The sequence below is a fragment of the Diaphorina citri genome, unplaced genomic scaffold, assembly GCF_000475195.1.
Source record: "Diaphorina citri unplaced genomic scaffold, Diaci psyllid genome assembly version 1.1 scaffold35, whole genome shotgun sequence".
NCBI classification, from domain to species: Eukaryota; Metazoa; Arthropoda; class Insecta; order Hemiptera; family Psyllidae; genus Diaphorina; species Diaphorina citri.
Window position 1 is genome coordinate 230,330 of NW_007377472.1, and position 22,544 is coordinate 252,873.

General features: G+C 38.1%; 2 protein-coding genes across 2 annotated transcripts in view; both read left to right on the forward strand.

The window, feature by feature from the left end:
• LOC103512080 (liprin-alpha-3) overlaps positions 1-5,624 on the forward strand; it is a 34,993-nt gene extending 29,369 nt beyond the window's left edge. Inside the window, exons 9-15 of the mRNA XM_017445229.2 lie at positions 261-399; positions 817-986; positions 1,463-1,669; positions 2,546-2,809; positions 3,332-3,605; positions 4,216-4,408; positions 4,609-5,624. Coding sequence (XP_017300718.1) covers positions 261-399; positions 817-986; positions 1,463-1,669; positions 2,546-2,809; positions 3,332-3,605; positions 4,216-4,335 — 1,174 coding nt within the window. The 3' untranslated portion in view covers positions 4,336-4,408; positions 4,609-5,624. The remainder of the gene's footprint in view (positions 1-260; positions 400-816; positions 987-1,462; positions 1,670-2,545; positions 2,810-3,331; positions 3,606-4,215; positions 4,409-4,608) is intronic.
• Positions 5,625-8,326: 2,702 nt separating this feature from the next.
• On the forward strand, positions 8,327-17,308 carry LOC103512090 (liprin-alpha-1-like). Its single transcript, XM_026825533.1, has 8 exons — positions 8,327-8,662; positions 9,197-9,624; positions 9,950-10,142; positions 11,376-11,471; positions 13,390-13,517; positions 16,338-16,409; positions 17,099-17,102; positions 17,189-17,308. The coding sequence occupies exons 1-8, from the start codon at positions 8,327-8,329 to the stop codon at positions 17,306-17,308; spliced, it is 1,377 nt and encodes a 458-aa protein (XP_026681334.1).
• Positions 17,309-22,544: the final 5,236 nt, after the last annotated feature.

Sequence of the window (22,544 nt, forward strand, 5' to 3'; positions counted from 1 at the left end):
TTGAGTTTTTTTTTTTTTTTTTTTTTTTTTTTACATGAGTGTTTCACCACCATTTTTATTTCGTAGCAATTGAACAACTGTTACATTAGACTCATGTTGTCCAGTACTGAGCATACCCATTGGAATTTATCTCAATAGTTTAGGCAATGTTGTATGATTTTAGTACACATATATCTTCCCTACATAGTATAAATAATCACTAAGTTTAGTTTGATTCTCTCGCTTCAAACTAACCTTTTTCCTTTGTTTTCTCTTTACAGCAGTCAGGATTCTCTGCACAAAACGTTCACCTCATCTTCTATGTTGTATCAACATTCTCAGAATCCTGTGGTGTCCTCGGCGCACAAGAAGAAGGGTATCAAGTCTTCACTGGGAAGATTCTTCAGTAAAAAGGAAAAGGTAATTTACCTCCTCATTTAGGGTGCAGTTAACCAATAATTTATCAGTCCCTAGAAGGTCTGTTATAGGCTTAAGGCGGTCTCTTCCTGATCCCTTGTGTGCCGCGTCCATTTTAGTGCAGGACTATGGCACGGTATAGGCCTAACAGGGTTGTTCGGGGCTAAAAAGAATGTTGATGAAACCCACCATTATACTGTTAGGATAAGACTGAAAAGTCCCTGTACCCATGGAAACAATTTTGAACGCATGAAATGATTTTCTAAATGGTAACGCGACTGATTTTGCATTCATTTGTCTGTCTGTTCTGCCATAACTCTTGAATGGTTAGTCCGATTTTGATGGAATAAGCTAATTTGGCAAAAATGTTCAACAGAAATTTATTGCCCATGACTACATAATCATTTGTTTACGTTTCAGATCAAGGGTAAAGAAATGGGCATGGCCAGTAGTAGTTCACAGCAAGGCATTGGTTCCTATGGCAACGAAAGTGTGTATGGTGGAGATTCAGACTACAGTAGTGCTGATACGATTAGTCTGGGAGGCGGCTCGGTACAGAAGAGCGACTTCGATAGGAGAAAAAAGAAAAAGTAAGTCAAGATTTTTTTTTTTAATTAAAAGAACGAAGAGAAATAATTTCTTTGATTTTACTAATATTACTGTTAATTGTAAGTAAGACACTAGGAAATATGGAGTAGAAAAATAAATCAAAAAATCCGTGATTTAGTGAAAAGGCTCATTCAGGAGCCAGAAAAAATAGAAAGTAATACTATCTGTCATAGGGCAGAAAATCGTCTTTTTATGATGCCATAGAAATATGCCGCCCGTTGCCAGAATCACCCCCTAGAAAATTATCTTATTGCAGCCTTATGAATAGGAAGGAGGACATCTGTTCAACCTATTTAATTACAATTGGAGATCCCTACTTATAAGGTTCTACTGATTTACACTCGTGCCTTTGGAAGCCAGCAGTGACATTGCATCGAAATATTGGAAGGCGCTTAAAAAAATGCCCTGAGAGCAACTCGTGAGATTTGCTGCTAATAATGTTACCTTTTCCTTTCAGCGTTACATATAGACACGAACTTCTAGCTGAAGCAATGAAAGCGGGCACACCGTTTGCCCTCTGGAACGGGCCGACTATAGTAGCCTGGTTGGAACTTTGGGTGGGCATGCCAGCTTGGTACGTGGCAGCATGCCGGGCCAATGTGAAATCTGGAGCTATTATGAGTGCACTGTCGGACACGGAGATACAACGAGAAATAGGCATTAGGTAAGTAGAATATACCTTGTTTATCCTGTCCGAATAAGACTGAAAAGTCCCTTTATCCCAGCAGTCTGAACTAGGTCTCATATATCAGGGCTGTCCAACCGGTCAGTGGCATTGTATCGAAATATTGGGAGGCGCTTAAAAAAATGCCCTGAGAGCAACTCGTGAGATTTGCTACTAATAATGTTACCTTTTCCTTTCAGCGTTACATATAGACACGAACTTCTAGCTGAAGCAATGAAAGCGGGCACACCGTTTGCCCTCTGGAACGGGCCGACTATAGTAGCCTGGTTGGAACTTTGGGTGGGCATGCCAGCTTGGTACGTGGCAGCATGCCGGGCCAATGTGAAATCCGGAGCTATCATGAGTGCCCTCTCGGACACGGAGATACAACGAGAAATAGGCATTAGGTAAGTAGAATATACATTGTTTATCCTGTCCGAATAAGACTGAAAAGTCCCTTTATCCCAGCAGTCTGAACTAGGTCTCATATATCAGGGCTGTCCAACCGGTCGATTGATTTCAAATCAATCGCGACCAGCAGTGTTTGAACCCGGCAATACCATCTAACTCACCCAATTACTCTAAACTTATCTCTCATTAGGTAAGTTGATCACAAGACTGTATTGAAAATTCAAAGTCAATCTTCCTCTGAAAAGGTTGGGCACTAGGGTCATATATTTATACATTTTTTATGACAATCTTTGTATGAGAAAAATAAATAAAGATTCTATTTGTTCGAGCACAGCTTTTACAAAGATCGACCTCGAAATTACGATATAAATTTTAAGTTAACAGCCTGTTAAGTTCCATTTCACTTGTACAAACTAAAAAGAAGGTTGGTGAAACTCACCCTTGTTCTTTCTTCTTGTTCTTCAGTAATCCTTTACATCGGCTGAAACTTCGGCTCGCCATCCAAGAGATGGTGTCGCTCACCAGTCCCAGCGCCCCGAAGACGTCTCGAACCACCCTGGCCTACGGAGATATGAACCACGAGTGGGTGGGAAACTGCTGGCTCCCCCATTTGGGTCTGCCGCAGTACCGAACGTACTTCATGGAATCGCTGGTAGACGCTCGGATGCTCGACCATTTGACTAAGAAGGAGTTGCGGTCCCAGCTCAAAATGGTGGACAGTTTTCATAGGTAAGTGCGTGTCCACAACGGCGACCATAGTCGCTGGTAGACGCTCGGATGCTTGACCATTTGACTAAGAAGGAGTTGCGGTCCCAGCTCAAAATGGTGGACAGTTTTCATAGGTAAGTGCGTGTCCACAACGGCGACCATAGAACACAGACTATTTAGAATCTAAATGTTATTTGTGTTCATTCTTATACAACATTTATGTCCCGGGGGAGGGAGAAGGTGCCGCGAAAGGAGTCTAGTCTTGAAAAGGTGACTAGGCTTGCAGAGATTATTGTTGAAATTTATTATTTATTATTTCATCTAACAATTCTTTCACAAGCTCAATAAACCTTGAGCTGAATCCTCTTTGTCTACTAAAACTTAAACAAAAATAACTCAAGTTTGTGTCGACTGAGGAAACAGCTCAGGTCTATGGCAATTCATTTTTAGATCTTCATTCTTTTCAAGAAATTTTCTTTTTGACCCAAAAAAAATGATTTGTTTATTATTATTTTAATCAAGTATAATTTTCTCGTATTTCAGAACAAGTTTCCAGTACGGGGTGTCCTGTCTGAAGCGCCTGAACTACGACCGTAACAAGCTGGAAGAGCGCAAACGGGCTTGCGACAACAGCCTGTCCGACGTGCTAGTGTGGTCTAACGAGCGAGTAATCCGCTGGGTCACGAGTATCAATTTGAAAGAGTACGCGAGCAACCTACTTGAGAGCGGTGTGCATGGGGCCTTCATCGCTCTGGATGAGAGCTTCGATATGAACAGCATGGCGCTCGCCCTACAGATACCTACGCAAAATACTCAGGTAAGAGGCTGAGTGCTCCCCGAACTCCAAGTATAGAGCCGAAAAAAACTTCGACCCCGCCCCGTAGGAAATCAAACGCGGGACCTTCGGTGTATGATAACCACGCGAATACGGAGATTGCTCAGTATAATAAGGGGGAAATTAATACTTACTTTGGTATTGAGGACCGGTTTCGTCTTAAGGCATCATCTCATCAGCTCTTGTACTGCAAATTTACACGGAAAAACAAATTTACACTGTCCTTTATGTTCCTTGAATGTCCCTATGAACTCTTCAGACCTAAACTTCTGTCCCGCCTTGGAAGCAGCAATGACATTGTAGGGAAATATTGGGACGCGAGAGGAAAAATGGCCTAATGGTCAAAGATCCCGACATTTGCAACATACATACATACACACGGAAAAACATATAGGTTACCCATAAGATGACGTTTATATACATGAATCTTCAATAGGTTCCTCCTCTTCTTCCTAGCCTTTTCCTATTTAAATAGGGTCGGCGTTTCTTGTCAGTCTCTTCCAGGCAGCCCTATTGTGTACCTCATGTCCTGATAAATCTTCAATAGATTTTATGCTCAGTATATTCTAAATTCTACTTCTTTTGTTCGCAGGCTCGTCAAGTATTAGACAGTGAATTCAACAAGCTCCTCTCGCTAGGCACGGACAGGCGAGTAGATCATTCGGCTTCTTCTCACCATCAGCATCCACCTCCTGATCTGAAACAGTCTTGATATCACGATGAAGAGGAGTAAAAAATGCGAATAGTTGACACCCACCGATAAGGTTAGAGCTTTCCAATCAGAGGTGGCAGTTTTTTTTCGGTTCCACCTGTCAGCCCGAATAGGGAATATCAGTGATTGGATGGAAGAACCCTGCCACTTATACTGGGGTTTACCAACTCGGGATTGAGATTGAGATGACACAAAATTTTACTTTACTTAATACCCAGGGCACCTCGGATGGAACTCAATCCTGAGACGATCCGCGGTGGTAAAAGATCAGAGGTGGCAGTTTTTTTCGGTTCCACCTGTCAGCCCGAATAGGGAAAATCAGTGGTTGGATGGAAGAACCCTGCCACTTATGCTGGGGTTTAACAACTCGGGATTGAGATGACACAAAATTTTACTTTACTTAATACCCAGGGCACCTCGGATTGAACTCAATCCTGAGACGATCCGCGGTGGTAAAACTCGACCTTAAAATTAAGCCCTGCAAAAACTTTCGCAGAGCTTATTAGCACACCTTTGGGACCCTTGTTCCCTACACTTGAAATAGCCACGTTAAAATCTAGCCCACCTGTGAATCTTGGTCCTAGGGTGATTTTTGGGGAGCTTAGAAGTAAGCTAGGCAACAAAGCGTAGGTAAGTTTTGGAGGGATTAGAAGTAAACTAGGCCACGTCTCGTCTTGTCTCGTAAAAGATACCGGGCTGAATCACATTACTATGAAGCCATTGTAACAGTTTGCTTCATTTTATTTCCAAGTTCTCGAGAATTCCTTAGAAGTAACTTGCGTATTGGGAAGGAAAAAATTAATTTACAGCAGGGCATTTTTAAAACTGCCATCTTTGATTGGACAAAGAACATGGATGGAGAGTCCTTTTTCACGAAGTAAAACAAAATGCGTCTTTTTCAACTGGAGGACATTTCATTTTGGTTTTTTAGTGCCCAGAATAATACTCGTACATCTAGAGAAAATTCAGATGCGAAATTCGACTTCTTTATTTCTAGTTCGTCTAATTGGGCCGTATATGTATGCAAACAGGAAAATTATAGACCGCAAGACTGCTTTTTTACTTCGGACTATTTGTAATGGGTGTGTGAAGAGTGAAGACCAAGAAAGTCAACAAAAGATTGTTGGACTTTGTATACCACCTTCTATTTATACAGGTCGATTCACCAGTTCAAAAGGTAAACCTAAAAGGTTGTAGTGATCTTTCGTGAGCTTAAACAGCAATTTAAGATCTCTTATGAACTGTGAGAGATTGGAAAAAACAAGAAATCGGCTTCACTCTTCCACCTCATTGACCATTCTCCAGTCTAATTTTACCTTCGGGTGTGTCAGCGTTGATTTTAACTCCTGGACAATCATCAAAATTGTAAACAATTTGACAACTTTAATCAGACAGCGCGGTCTAAGTGTACGAATTGCAGATTGAAAAAAACAAGAAATCGGCTTAACTCTTCCACCTCATTAACCACTCTCCAGTCTAATTTTACCTTCGGGTGTGCCAGCGTTGATTTTAACTCCTGGACAATCATCAAAATTGTAAACAATTTGACAACTTTAATCAGACAGCGCGGTCTAAGTGTACGAATTGAGTAGGAAAAATAACTTCAATAGATAAGGCTCTTGAAGCAAATTTAATCTCGGTGGTGTAGTGGTCAAAACACTCAGGAGAGCGTGGGTTCAATGTAATTTTAGGGATGTAATTTTATCACGTTATGACCATTAAATTTAGTGTTGTACATTTTGTGTTCCGTTATATTAACGGATTTATGTGTGCTCTGGATTTAAAAATGCTGAGTTTAGGAAATACTGGCCCGTGTAAATCAAATAAGTGACGTCAAAGAAAACCCTTGACACTGTGTTAACTCTCAGTGGAAAGATTCGTAGATTCGTGTAAGTTTAACCTATCTTTTGGGGCTATCTGCCCCTACAGCTAAGCCTTAGGGTGGGCTTTTTGTGTAAGTAGTTAAGCTGGAAACAAGTGGTACGATCGGCTATTAAAAGTGTTGCAACATGTGTCAGTTTTTCTACTCGATTCGTACCCCCCGCTGTCTATTGAATACATTCCTTTCTTCCAGCAGTATTATAGCGTAGTAATGATTTTATTACTGTTAATAGTATTATTTAAATGTTTTGTGTTTTCACTGTTGTATGTGTTGCGTGTGTCGTAATCAATATTAGTAATGTTAAGTTTATTTTTATCTCCGATCCTGACAGCATATGCCAGCTTTTAAACTTATTCCAATGTCATCTAATATGTGAACAGGAATACAGTTGACATGTATGTGGACAGCAGTGCTAGACTATGTTCAGTGCTTATAATTCTAGTCTCTGAAAGAAGGGGCTGAAAATATTTTCAAATTGCTCCCCATTTTTTGTGCTCTAGGGTGTGTATGAAATGCAAATAACTGTGTTACCAGAAAATGGGGATTATCATTCCTTTAAAAAGAATACCCTATTCCCTATTTTGGAAATGCCCCATCCTTTGGTCTTCATTAAATTATGCCAGCTATCAACTCGAACCACAACCCCCTTAATTACGAGTCCATTACTTCACCACTAAAGTGGATATGACTATTGCCTTAATGCCTTGGCCGATTTTTGCCATCATAAGCGTAACACAGATAATACCTAGTCAGAGGTTTTAATTGATTCCCGAAATACATAACCTTTTGCCCTACTTGGGTGTCCTGGTTAGGTGCTCCTACTTGAATTTTTAGGTGTTCCGACTGTCCTGTGCATATACCACTGAGGAGGAGCATTATCCGTTAAGGATTGGTCTCTTTTCTGTTTCTAAGGCGAGTTTTACCCTATCATTTCTATATTTATGACTCCCTGGAAATCTATTATGAACTATAGATGCTGCCAACTCAGAAATGAGCTTCACCTGGTAATCCGTTCAAATTATTGCGGGATTGAACGTCAACTTTTTACCTTTGTGTATTAATGTGTTGTATTTAGAGATGAAACAGAAGAAACTACTAAAAAATATACCTAATTGTACTAATATTATGTATACCTTATGTATACCTGCTCTCTCTCTCAATTACGCTATTTATACTGTTGGCGGTCTGCTATAGAAAGAGGCAGTTTGCGTCATTACATTACGGAGATACATGTCTAATGTAGAATGTAGTATTCGAAGTTCATATTCCACAGTCACTTAATGGGACAACCTAGTCGTAACCAACCCTTGTAATTAAACCATGAATAAAATGTTGAATTAAATTGGGATCTAATGGGGCAAATTCTTACATGAAGAACTTGGTGACAGAAACACAACTAAATGGTGTTGGTGGTTGACAGTTTTTTTTTTTACCCATTCAATATATTAATTGCAAGCATACCTATAGCTTTCTTCTTATTAATGGTTGAAAGGCGAGAAATTTCAATTAAAAAGCGCCAGTCAATGAATACTTCGCACTGTGAATATAAGGGAAAATACCATGCATTTCTGCGAAATCCCTCCGACCTACCCTACCTTCAACCCTGTCTCTCCCTCCCCCTTTCTCCCCTCTCTCCCTCCTCTTTGCTTTCTTTCCCTTTATCTTGATCTTGGAAACCCAAATATTTGACCTTCATTTTCATTAAGGGGTTTATAACAATCGAAAGATTAATTTGACATTGAATGATGTGTTTTCCCGAGCTTTCCAGTTTCTCGGAGTGGACGTTTCTCGTCTAAGAGGTTTGCCGTCTCAGGACGGGAAAGGTACCGTGTTTGGTCAAACTGTATTTATTATTTCTTTGCTATTGTTGCAATGAAAGTATTTAAGCAGGATGAAGTCTAATTGTTATATATTAAAAAATTCATGTAAAATATTCGTAGATTCGTATAAGCTTGAGGGCCGTATTGAGGGGTGAGGGGAGTCCGGGCCCCCCTTGAGGGTTTCATTTTTCTCCTTAAGTATAGACCAGACCACGAAAATTTGGAGCATCCAAATCCAAATTAAGGCTGTCCTTCCAAAGTCCTTGGCCACGACGCGACGAGGATATAAATGGTAGACATCAACTTATATCGATCTTTAATAAACAACTTTACCTTCTTCTCGCAGGCTCAAGAAAGACACGGCAGTGCCGAGGACCGAATACAGCGGCTCGAAGCTCAGGTGGAAGAGAAGAACGCGGAACTGCTCCGACTCAACCAAAGACTTAAAATGAACGAGGAGCACAACACTCGCCTCTCGTCAACTGTGGACAAGTTGCTGTCCGAATCCAACGAACGGCTACAGGTGCATTTGAAGGAGAGAATGCATGCGTTGGAAGAGAAGAATGCCCTCACCCAGGAACTGGACAAGACGAGGAAATATGTGGAACAGTTGGAGAACGAGAAGGTAAGGACAATTTCCTTTCCCGAAGAGCTAGAGACCATCACCCCGGTGTATGGCAGATACGAAAAGATACCTATTCTTTATTTGTATACCTGCTACATAATGGCATGGATATTTGTGTTTTATTTGCGTAACAGCGCAAAACAATTGTTAACTTTTTATTGCCCTAAAAATAATGTTTAAGTATGCATTAATAATAAAATGTTACATCCATGTAATAATGTAGAACTTCGGAACGCACAAAATATAATTGTATTGCTGTTTTCTCACTAATACATAATTCTGCTGTTTTGCGTAGAATATTGGCGCGGAAACGGTAGAAAAAAAATATATGGGCCACGAACATGGGATCTAAATTTTATTATTTCCTTCCAGTGGATTACCTTACCCAATAGATGACAAATAAATTGGTTATGTTAATAATATAAATCTCCTATGTCTTTTTACCTGAAGACCATTACCTATGCTCGAGCCCCCAAGTATAAAACTCACAGGATAAAGAAGTTATATTAAAATCTATTCTGTTCTCTCCCCCAGTGTGAAATTCTAAAAGAACTCAACAAGGCTCGGCTTGAGATCGACTCGATCAAGCGACAAATGCTGCAGCAGGAGATCGCGTTCAACATCCAACAAACGGACGCGCTCACACGAAGTCTGTCACCCACGGGGAACGAACCCAGCGGTTTCCATCGGAGCTCGAGTCAGAATTCCAGTTTCGATCCTCACTCGTTGCGTCGGGCTCAGAAACGGCTTAACGAAGACCATTCGAAAGAGTGGGAAAAGTTGGAGCAGGCCCATGTGTTGGCGAACGTACAACAAGCGTTTGATGTTGACCTGGTGGACGATGTAGATTCGGAGAGTATAATGAGTACTGCGGAGCTGCTGTCACCTAGTGGGCACACTGATGCACAACAGCTTGCCCTGATGCTGCAGGAACAACTGGATGCGATTAATAATGAGATTAGGTGAGTGGAGTGGCGTAACGCAGGGTGAGAGGTTAGACCCACAGTAAGCAGGTTGTTCACAATATGTCAATAATAGGGACATTACATACAAACCAAAATGATCTGTGAGATCTGTCTAGTCCTATAACCTTGGTAAACAGACTAACAAATTTAGACTACACAGCCAAGATCTTTATGTGTCAATGGTCCTAGTGTAGTTATTATTTTAAATGGGTTTGCGTGTTTCTTGGGTTTTTGGTTGACCCTCCGACCATTTGTGTGAAATTTACAAGAAATATAACTACTTTTATCTCCTATGGGTCTAATCTATTCTATTCCATTTCAGACTAATTCAAGAGGAGAAGCAGAACACGGAGGCCCGCGCGGAAGAATTGGAATCCCGTGTGGGGAGCATAGAACAAATGAACCTCCTCACCCGGGGTCGAAGTTTCGAACGCTCTTCATCGCCAGCCAGCGGGAGATCCACGCCCAAATCCCACCATTCTCCTCAGCGGGATTATCTCCACAAATATCACACGGTAAGTGTCAATCTGACTAGTTTAATTTCCAAATACTAGCTGAATTTCTGGGTGACTATTCTGTGCCTCTTTCTTGATGTTTAGAATGTTAGATTCTAATAAAACAGTCTGTAATTGTTTCTTGAGAACTAGATGTTAGATAATTATTTTCGATCTTTTTGAATTAAATATTAAATCCAATAGATTAACCCCTTCTTGATGTTTAGATTAGATTCCAGTAAAATATAGACCATTGATGGCGGGGGCCACAAAGAGAATTCCAATTCGGTTTAAGTTCAACTTGAATTTTAGTTTAAGCAATCTGATACCTGATTGGCCATTTTTTTGGAAAATTAACCCATCAGATTGCTTGATCCAAGTGTTAAAATTAAACCGCTTTTAAACTCTGATTGTGACCCCGGTCATTAAATCTAAATCTTTAGACTATCAGGGCTGATAAACAGGGGGTTCATCCAGGCCTGAACTTCTGAAAGGGCCCCAAACTAGCAGTCTTTTTCGCATAAAAAAAGAGAAAAATGAAGATTTTGAAAAGCTTTTCTTCTGTACAAAATATTTCGTGTGCCCTAACAAAATTTCGCACTTCACCATGTGAATAATCTCGACACTGTGTGTTTCTCGTTTTGATTTTCTATCGATGTCATTTTTACTGCTTTTTACCGGTCTATTATCTTTGTATATTACCTTAAACGGAGGAGTTTTTTTACTGCTTTCTACCGGTCTAAATGGTACCTATCGAAAAATGGAAATATTTCCCCATTCTGTGCACGAGAAAAAAATATTGATAGGGCGCCACAAGTTCATTTCGAAGTCACTCTTCTGTACCGAGCCGCCTCCAAGACTAATCGTATCGGCACTACTATAGTTTGCCAAACTTCCTGATATTAGAGTTCCGGAACCCAGTGTCTCGATGGGGCGTCCGGTAGTTTTTTTCTCAGTTATAAATAAAACCTTGTATAGACTGCGGGAGTAAAGGGACTTTTCAGTCTCATTCTGGCAGGATAAACAAGGTATATTCTATTCTAAACCTAACCAAACCAATAATCGCCACCTTATTATCGGGTCATTTCCTCTCATTTAGGGTTTTGGAATGCTAAATTAAAGTTTTGAACATCCTGATATATTAGAGTTCCGGAACCCAATGTCTCGATTTGGCGTCCGACACTCTATTTTTTTCTCAGTGTGGTATCCTAACTCCCTCTAATTCCTTCTCGCTCACTGGATATTCTCCCGTAGGCCCCTGCTTCTATGTCGCCCGCAGACTTACACCAGTACGGGGCTAGTATGCTTCTAGCCTCTGCGTACCCGTCTGAATCTCTTCCGGCCAGTCAGGTTAGCCCCGCCCTCCAGACCCCACAACCCCCCGCGCCGGCCTTACCAAACAGAGGAGAGAATTGATGGACGAAAAAAAGACAAAATCAGATCAGATGGGCGAAAGAAGACAAATTAAATAGAAAAGTCCCTTTATCCGTTCCAAATCAAATGGGTTTTTTTCCGGTAGCCTTTTAAGTCCTGCATCAACCCTCAAGCGTTGTACAATCGTTCGCGGACAACATATATAAGACCTTGTTTAGATTGCGGGGATAAAGGGACTTTTCAGTCTCATCCTATCTGTGCGCACGGCAGAGCGCCAGGCCTATGTGTTCTATTCTATTCTTTAACAGTTTAAACAAGGTCTTATGTACAATGTACATAATTAATGGGTTCAAGAAATTAAAGAAGACCCATCAGGTGGGCGAAAAAAACCAATACTACTTCATAAACACAAGATTATATCACGTTCACAAGATTATAACTCTCTGTTTGGTAAGACCGGCCTCAAAAACAACACTTGGAATGGTGTGAAACTGTGTGTGTTATAAAATGCCGTGTTTTTTGTATGCTTCATATTTGATTTACGCTTTTCTCATCACCCACGCTTTATTTTAGATCAGAGACCTCAGTTTAAAAAAAATATTTTGAAAGTGGATCTTTTATCTCATTGGTGGATTTGTCAAGTGACAAACTAACCAATCAGATACAAGACTGTTGAAATATTTCTCCTCTTAATCCAGAAATTTGCGACTAAGATCCTAGTCCTTGGTCCGACCACAAGAAGAACGATCATCACCCCTTTGTACTCACGAAAAAAGTCCCTCGTGAAATCGATGCTTACCACCCCCACTGCTTTTTTTGTTTTGCTTTTTGTCTTGGTGTTATTTTTTTAATTGCTTTGGAAAAACAATCACCAATCACTTCTTTGAATGTTATTCACAGAAATGGAGTTCAAGTTGCAGACATTATGTACGTACATGTCATCTTTGTTTATGCTGAAGACATTATTTGTAGGTCCTGTGTTTTCAGATTATTTATTGGTTGATTAATATTGATTATTTATACAGATATTATTGGGCTAAGTGACGTCTCAATTGTAAAGGGATCGTTCACAATTGAGTATCGAAATGTGAACACCTTTTGTCAATTTTCTGGTTGTTTATAAGTTCTAACTTATGGTGGGCACTCGTTATATTAGTTACCTACCTAAAATTACCAGCCATAAGCAATCTATTAAACATATTCATGGTCTTGAAAATCAGAAATCACCCTAGAAATACTTTCCAAAAACACCTCTTTCAAATTGAACACAATTTTACCGTTATCAATTTTGTACATTGTACCTATTCTTTTGTCTTTTGCTTTACACACAAGCATACACACTCAATTTTCTTCTTTCACTGTCCCTTTTGCTTTCCACTTTCTCAGTTTCCTTGTGCATTTCTTTGCCAATTTCTAATGCTTTTTTACACGATTTTCCTATTCAGTTTTGGATCACTTTTTACAAATATGATCTTTTGCTTTTGCATTGCAATTTTTACTACAGATACATTGAGTGTTTTTATCATTATTTTTGTTAAGTCATATCCGAGACCATTGTATGTAAGAATATTTTTTAAATTGCCTATAGTCTGCCTCATTTGTTGAGGCTTTTTGGGAGTTTTTCAGCAGGTATATTCTTTACTGTAAATGGGACTTGTTAGTCCATTTCCATGGCCGAAATTAAGCACAGACACTCTATTAATAAACTTATTAATTGGTTCTGAAAAATATAGCGGTAATATTATATCTCGTCGGACATTTACGCAAAATACTATCAGATCAATCTTTTAAATCCATTAAACTCAAAATATACCACATTTTCCCAACGTATTTCAGAATGAACATCACAAAATAGCGGTAGTTCTCTAATACCTCATTTACTTGCCCATTCTAGATGCAGCTAAATGAAGAAGACGAAGCAGGCAGTTCCATGACGGGCGGGGATAGTCCTTTGACGGCGCGCACGCAACGGCTAGAACGGGTAGCACAAGCTTTGGCACACAGTCAAGAAGAACTGAGAAGGTAGGGCTAGTAATTTCTCACAGACTGAGGACGTTTCAAGAAGTCGGGGTTCATTCCACCATGTTACTTCGTTATTTCTCATGTAAAAAAAACTGGGTTTTCAGGAGTTGTTTCTAGACTAATTTGGTTCAAGAAAACATTGGGCTAAGCACCTTCAAAGTAGAATAAAATACATTCCCCGAATTCTCCAGTGTTACAGAGTAATACAGGAGAATCGGGCCCAAGATTTTCTTTGACATTACAAAGCGAAATATTTACAGATTACTTCAGAGAATTTGGCCTGACTCTTGCCTGCACTGCTCAAGAAAAAGTTGGGTCTTTTCTTTGACAATAACAGGAATAGTGACAAAATTTTGGTATAGAGAATGTGACTTCAGATAAAGAGATTAGAAACTTCTGACGCTCTAAGACCGGAAGATTAACATTTAATGATGAGAGATAATAAAGTTAAATAATTATGAGGAAACTAATAAATTCAGAGTTAACGAGAAAGGAAAACTTGTTGCCACGAAAAAGTTGTGGCGAGTTCGAAGACCTGTTTTTTAATTAATATCTTTTGCCCAGTGATGAAAAAAAAGGAACTTTAATCTTGTTAAGGATTATTGCTTTTCACAAACTGCCTCGATGAATACACTATGCTAAATTTTAATTCTGGGGCTTGAACCATCAAGAACCATCAAATGCATCGGGATAATCTCTGTACAAGGTTGAATGATAGAGATCGGCCTAGGCAATAATATTTCATCCTTTGATTAGTAATAAAAAGTCTAAATAAATAAGGCAGGATGTCATGGTCAAATTGCTGCATTTGAAAATTGAATATCTGAGGCTTTCACCATCTTACTCTTTAGGTATATCTATCATTCGTCACTCTTTGGTTTCTACCAACCTCAGTAGTGTAGTGGTTAGCACGGTGGACTCTGGATCTGGAGGTTGGTGGTTCGAGTCCAAGTCAAGTCATAAAATTTAGCGTAGTGTATTAAACTTGACCACTAGGTCATTCTCCCAAACTCAAAATGTATGTTTGGACCTTCTATCTGATCATATAGGAAAAAGAAACCCATTGAAAGCTGACGACCGATATTATAAGTGAACCGATTCATTTTAATCTAGGAAGTCCGCTCTTTGGTATCGATTTGTACAAATAACCAGTTACATTCCGTTTTTGAAAGTTTTCAAATTTTGTAGATGTAGTAATCTAGGAAGTCCGCTCTTTGGTATCGATTTGTACAAATAACCAGTTACATTCCGTTTGTGAAAGTTTTCAAATTTTGTAGATGTATCATTTTTGCCGTGTTTCTTTTAGATTCAAATTTTCAAGTTGGCAATTGAAAGAGAATTCCTATGCATACCTGGATGCTTTTATAATTTTGTCACGTTTTGTAAACTGTTTTTAATGAACCCCTCTTTTGTACATTTTTGTAATTTATAATTCAGGGTCGAGTTGTTTTGTAAATATATTATTGAGTTACTTACTAACTTTATTAATATTTATGAATAAGCAAAGTAACCAGTAACCATTAGCTAGGAAAATTGGAAAGTTGTTAGTATTAACAAAAATAGTGGTTTTAGTGAATTTCATAAACAATAATATGTTCAAAGTAATTTTCAATGCTGGCTAGAATTTGAGTTCTATATTAGAACTAGAAGTTTTAAATACTTCGTCAGTCGTACAAATAAACATCAACACTCGACTAATTCGTCTATGAGCTTATGTATAACTAAAAGCTTTTGATACTAGGACAAGTTTTTAAATAGTTCATTGTCTATTGAGGAAACTTTGAACGAAATAAAAATACAATAATGTTTAACAAAAATAGTGGTTTTAGTGAATTTCACAAACAATAATATGTTCAAAGTAATTTTCAATGCTGGCTACAATTTGAGTTCTATATTAGAACTAGAAGTTATAAATACTTTGTCAGCCATACAATGAAAACATCAACACTCGACTAATTCGTCTATGAGCTTATTTCTAACTAAAAGCTTTTGATACTAGGACAAGTTTTTAAATAGTTCATTGTCTATTGAGGAAACTTTGAACGAAATAAAAATACAATAATGTAATCTAGGAGCAAACTTTTACATGTTAGATTTATTGTGTTGTAAATGTGATTATGTTTTGTTAAAGTTAATTCATACCCCCTCCCCCCATCACTTATTAATTCAATTCACCACCGATGTTTTTAAGATGAGCAGTAGTCTCAAGTATCAACAAATTAATGTATTTGAATATTTTTACCATATTAGCTAGTCATTTTAAATTGGATTAATTTTTCTTTGTATGAAATTTGTCCCCATTTCCTGAATATGTTTTGTCCCGTACTTTTATTATTTTGTAAATACTTCGATCCTGTGTTGAGTTGAAATTACCCTCTTTCTGGAAACTATTCATACTTTCTCATTACCTAGTATAGGCCCCTCTATAACTAAAGGTAATATTTAAAGTAAAAAGCTTATCCCCTTATAACTTCTCGTAGGTAATTAACCTGAAAAGTGAAAGTGAACTCATCTTCTTTAACTTTTCATACCCTCTTCATTGGATGATTGATTTCCTTTCATTTCATTTCCGTCAAACAATAATTTATACCTCCTGTATTATACTTTTCTCCTCTTTGTAAACTCCTTTTTACTTATTATTTTTTCTACACGCGTATCTAATATAAATATCAAAACATGTGAAATAATTTAAATTTAAAAAAGTTCTTAATCCAAAACTTAATGTAAATGTACACAAAATAGATATTAACATTATAATCCAGTCAGTAGGTATACATTTCTAGTTGGGTTTTACCACGTTACCCTTTGTCTTGGTTTCAGAAGGATTGGCATTTCAGCGCAGTCTTCCTCCATGGGTTTTGCTCCTGGGCACAACCAGTCTCCTTTGTTAAGGTAAGAAACGTTCTAGCATACAAGAGGTCCGGATTCGATGCCTCGCGAGGTCCGTATAAAACGTGCCCTTTAACGCGTTTTTTTTTTTTTTTTTTTTTTTTTTTTTTATTAAGTGTTTCACCGGGAATCAAACGCGGGACCTCCGGTGTATGATAACCACGCGAATACGGAGATTGCTCAGTATAATAAGGGGGAAATTAATACTTACTTTGGTATTGAGGACCGGTTTCGTCTTACGGCATCATCTCATCAGCTCTTGTACTGCAAATTTACACGGAAAAACAAATTTACACTGCCCTTTATGTTCCTTGAATGCCCCTATGAACTCTTCACACCTAAACTTCTGTCCCGCCTTGGAAGCAGCAATGACATTGTAGGGAAATATTGGGATGCGAGAGGGAAAATGGCCTAATGGTCAAAGATCCCGACATTTGCAACATACATACATCCACACGGAAAAACATATAGGTTACCTATAAGATGACGTTTAAATACATGAATCTTCAATAGGTTCCTCTTCTTCTTCCTAGCCTTTTCCTATTTAAATAGGGTCGGCGTTTCTTGTCAGTCTCTTCCAGGCAGCCCCATTGTGTACCTCGTGTCCTGATAAATTTTTCTCACCCAGACTTCAATATCTTCAATAGATTTTATGCTCAGTATATTCTAAATTCTACTTCTTTTGTTCGCAGGCTCGTCAAGTATTAGACAGTGAATTCAACAAAAATCTTCAATAGATTTTATGCTCAGTATATTCTAAATTCTACTTCTTTTGTTCGCAGGCTCGTCAAGTATTAGACAGTGAATTCAACAAGCTCCTCTCGCTAGGCACGGACAGGCGAGTAGATCATTCGGCTTCTTCTCACCATCAGCATCCACCTCCTGATCTGAAACAGTCTTGATATCACGATGAAGAGGAGTAAAAAATGCGAATAGTTGACACCCACCGATAAGGTTAGAGCTTTCCAATCAGAGGTGGCAGTTTTTTTTCGGTTCCACCTGTCAGCCCGAATAGGGAATATCAGTGATTGGATGGAAGAACCCTGCCACTTATACTGGGGTTTACCAACTCGGGATTGAGATTGAGATGACACAAAATTTTACTTTACTTAATACCCAGGGCACCTCGGATGGAACTCAATCCTGAGACGATCCGCGGTGGTAAAACTCGACCTTAAAATTAAGCCCTGCAAAAACTTTCGCAGAGCTTATTAGCACACCAGGCATCATCTCATCAGCTCTTGTACTGCAAATTTACACGGAAAAACAAATTTACACTGTCCTTTATGTTCCTTGAATGTCCCTATGAACTCTTCAGACCTAAACTTCTGTCCCGCCTTGGAAGCAGCAATGACATTGTAGGGAAATATTGGGACGCGAGAGGAAAAATGGCCTAATGGTCAAAGATCCCGACATTTGCAACATACATACATACACACGGAAAAACATATAGGTTACCCATAAGATGACGTTTATATACATGAATCTTCAATAGGTTCCTCCTCTTCTTCCTAGCCTTTTCCTATTTAAATAGGGTCGGCGTTTCTTGTCAGTCTCTTCCAGGCAGCCCTATTGTGTACCTCATGTCCTGATAAATCTTCAATAGATTTTATGCTCAGTATATTCTAAATTCTACTTCTTTTGTTCGCAGGCTCGTCAAGTATTAGACAGTGAATTCAACAAGCTCCTCTCGCTAGGCACGGACAGGCGAGTAGATCATTCGGCTTCTTCTCACCATCAGCATCCACCTCCTGATCTGAAACAGTCTTGATATCACGATGAAGAGGAGTAAAAAATGCGAATAGTTGACACCCACCGATAAGGTTAGAGCTTTCCAATCAGAGGTGGCAGTTTTTTTTCGGTTCCACCTGTCAGCCCGAATAGGGAATATCAGTGATTGGATGGAAGAACCCTGCCACTTATACTGGGGTTTACCAACTCGGGATTGAGATTGAGATGACACAAAATTTTACTTTACTTAATACCCAGGGCACCTCGGATGGAACTCAATCCTGAGACGATCCGCGGTGGTAAAACTCGACCTTAAAATTAAGCCCTGCAAAAACTTTCGCAGAGCTTATTAGCACACCTTTGGGACCCTTGTTCCCTACACTTGAGACTCTGGGTAGGCTTAGGATGCAAAGGAGCCACGTTAAAATTTAGCCCACCTGTGAATCTTGGTCCTAGGGTGATTTTTGGGGAGCTTAGAAGTAAGATAGGCAACAAAGCGTAGGTAAGTTTTGAAGGGATTAGAAGTAAACTAGGCCACGTCTCGTCTTGTCTCGTAAAAGATACCGGGCTGAATCACATTACTATGAAGCCATTGTAACATTTTGCTTCATTTTATTTCCAAGTTCTCGAGAATTCCTCAGAAGTAACTTGAGTATTGGGAAGGAAAAAATTAATTTACAGCAGGGCATTTTTAAAACTGCCATCTTTGATTGGACAAAGAACAAGGATGGAGAGTCCTTTTTCACGAAGTAAAACAAAACAGTAGCTCAAAATGCGTCTTTTTCAACTGGAGGACATTTCATTTTGGTTGTTTTTTAGTGCCCAGAATAATACTCGTACATTTAAAGAAAATTCAGATGCGAAATTCGACTTCTTTCTAGTTCGTCTAATTGGGCCGTATATGTATGCAAGCAGGAAAATTATAGACTGCAAGACTACTTTTTTACTTCGGACTATTTGTAATGGGTGTGTGAAGAGTGAAGCCCAAGAAAGTCAACAAAAGATTGTTGGACTTTGTATACCACCTTCTATTTATACAGGTCGATTCACCAGTTCAAAAGGTAAACCTAAAGATATTAACAAGATCAACCTGGAAGTTCTTTCGGTTAAGTTTGCCTAGCCTAACCAAAACCGGAAAACGAAGTTGTTTCATTTCATCTTTGTTAGAATCTTCACAGAATCAGAGAGTAAAATTATCCCAGAATAATGAATATATATCAATGAAAACCCTATCAAAGTAAAGTATACGAGTACTATCTATTGCTTATTTCTATTATGTTTGCATTTTTCTATTTCATTTACTCCTATCCCCATCTCCATTATTCCCCATATAGTGTTAACTTATTAATATCGTAAAATTTAATAGTATTAACGTAATCAGTATTATTTTTATTTTTTTTTCTATTTCATTTACTCCTTTCCCCATCTCCATTATTCCCCATATAGTGTTAACTTATTAATATCGTAAAATTTAATAGTATTAACGTAATCAGTATTATTTTTATTCTTTATTAAGCACTAAGTTCATGTTAGATATCCCACTGAAATGAGATAAATTCGTTGCTATTAATATGCAATATTGAATGGTTCCGACTTATATCTCCGAGGATTGTTTGACGAAAATATCGTTGGAGTTTTTGGATCATTTCGCGGAATAAAATTAGTATATTAGTAGCAAAGAATTTATTTTATGCTGCTGCCTTCTTATCGTATTTACCGCCTTTGCCTCGTAATTCTAACAATGAGTGTATACTCAGCCTTTTCCTTACTTCCATTAAAGCCTCACTTGTACGGTGCAAATGAACGTGATATTTGCTATCGAGAGATAGTTGCTATAACTGCATGATAGTTACTATCGCAGAAGCACTATTACTAGCGTGACAATACATTATCTCCGTTTGATTGAAGCTTAACATCGTCAGTGGCGTAGCGTCCATGTAGGGCGTGTATGGCGGCCATACACTCAAAATTTACTCAAATACCCTTAAATATTGACTTTAAATATGTATGAAGAAGCATGTGCATGACTTACATATGTAGTAATGTGCATGGTGATGGAAATTAGTGCCCTACACGCCTTACACTTGACTTTAGACCACGCTACGTCACTGGCTATAACTGCATGATAGTTACTATCGCAGAAGCACTATTACTAGCGTGACAATACATTATCTCCGTTTGATTGAAGCTTAACATCGTTCTATTGAAAGAGAAAAAATCTCCAACAAAAACTTCGTTTTCTATCAAAAGACCATTTTCTCCCTTTTAAGAAGTTTGGTTCATCGCATTAAATACTACTAAATTCCCTCTTCTTTTATTTTATTATTTATTTTCCATTTTTTATTTTTACTTTTATTCTTATTCTTATCTTCACCTTCTTTTATGAACCTTCTTCATCGTATATTTCTTTGTCTTCTTGCTTCACGCGTTGCTTATGTCCGATATATACCTTATGCCTTGTGTATCAGTAATGTGTACATAACTATTTATTCTCTATTTATTAATATTCATTTTGTGTACATGGGTTTTTTTATAGTGTGTGAAATATAAATTGTTATTGTTATTTCATATAATATAAATTTTGTTACTACGTTTACTTTAAATACATTGAAATTTATAACTTGACATTTATTGCATAATGAAATCATTAAACGATTAGGAGTACAATTTTCACCCCCGGTTCTAAAGTCTAATGTTGACATAGATATTGGACGCTTTTCAGTATCTGCGCATGCGTAGAAGTCAACATTCATTTTAACATTAGACCAAATCCGGAGGGTTGAATATCCTGTTTCAGTTTACTTCTTCCCCTTTTTGCGAAACCTTTTAAAATGTTATATGGAAAATCGTCAAAATATTCTACAACAGTGCGGTTTCCAGGTATTTTCCCTCGAACTCCCGCTCTGTTTGACTGTTGGTTTTGAGCCCGGATAACTCAGTCAGTAGAGCATTAGGCTTTTAACCGGTGATCCGGAGGGTTGAATATCCTGTTTCAGTTTACTTTTTCCCCTTTTTGCGAAACCTTTTAAAATGTTATATGGAAAATCGTCAAAATATTCTACAACAGTGCGGTTTCTCTGGGTATTTTCCCTCGAACTCCCGCTCTGTTTGACTGTTGGTTTTGAGCCCGGATAACTCAGTCAGTAGAGCATTAGGCTTTTAACCGGTTCTGGCGTAAATTTTCCCGGTTCTATCGTAAAGTTTCCCGGTTCTCTCGTAAAATTTATGACCACATCATACTATTAGACCGTCTCTGGATGGCTGTAGAAAGTAAGCAAATGATATTTGTAAACCTAATATCATCCTTACGTCAGTATCTTATTCTTTCCCTTCAGAGCAATGCATGCTATATGAAAATGATGCTCTAAGTCAGCAACTACGTCTCTGGATGGCTGTAGAAAGTAAGCAAATGATATTTGTGAACCTAATATCATCCTTACGTCAGTATCTTATTCTTTCCCTTCAGAGCAATGCATGCTATATGAAAATGATGCTCTAAGTCAGCAACTTTATATCGTTCCCTGGCAGATTAACAAGAACCATTTTCTATCCTGGTTGCAGTTGGTTGTGGAGACAAAATTTGGCTCTTTGACTTACCATGTCTCTTTTGTAAACCTTCTGAGAATCTTATTTAAGATTTTGTACAAAACATAAATATTGTACTATTGACTTAATTTGTAAGAGGACTAACATAACTAGTAGTTTACTAACAAAATAATTTTGGATGATGTAAAATATTTATTAACCCACGTTAATATAATCCTTAACCAAGACTACTGAGATTACCAAAGTTTACCAAAAACGAAAGAAAACCCCATGTAGGAATAAAACTTTTTTCAATCTTGTTCTATGTTAGGTTTTGAAAATATGTAATACAAATCGGCAATTTTTGCTGTACTATTCCGATGACCAAATAATTAATTTTGGATGATGTAAAATATTTATTAACCCACGTTAACATAATCCTTAACCAAGACTACTGAGATTACCAAAGTTTACCAAAAACGAAAGAAAACCCCATGTAGGAGTAACACTTTTTTCAATCTTGTTCTATGTTAGGTTTTGAAAATATGTAATACAAATCGGCAATTTTTGCTGTACTATTCCGATGACCAAATAAAGCTCTTTATTCAATTTTCACTCTTAAGCGATTTATTTTCTAGTCCTAGGCCATAGTTATATTGATTTTTTTCAGCTCAATATTATGAACAGTTGTGGAATTCCACTGTAAAAGTTGAAAAAATTGAGTTCAGTTCATTAAACATGAAATACGTCAGCTCAATATTATGAACAGTTGTGGAATTCCACTGTAAAAGTTGAAAAAATTGAGTTCAGTTCATTAAACATGAAATACGTGCCTATAATTTGTCATCTATCCAAGTCTTTGTAATACTAATTGTATTAGTT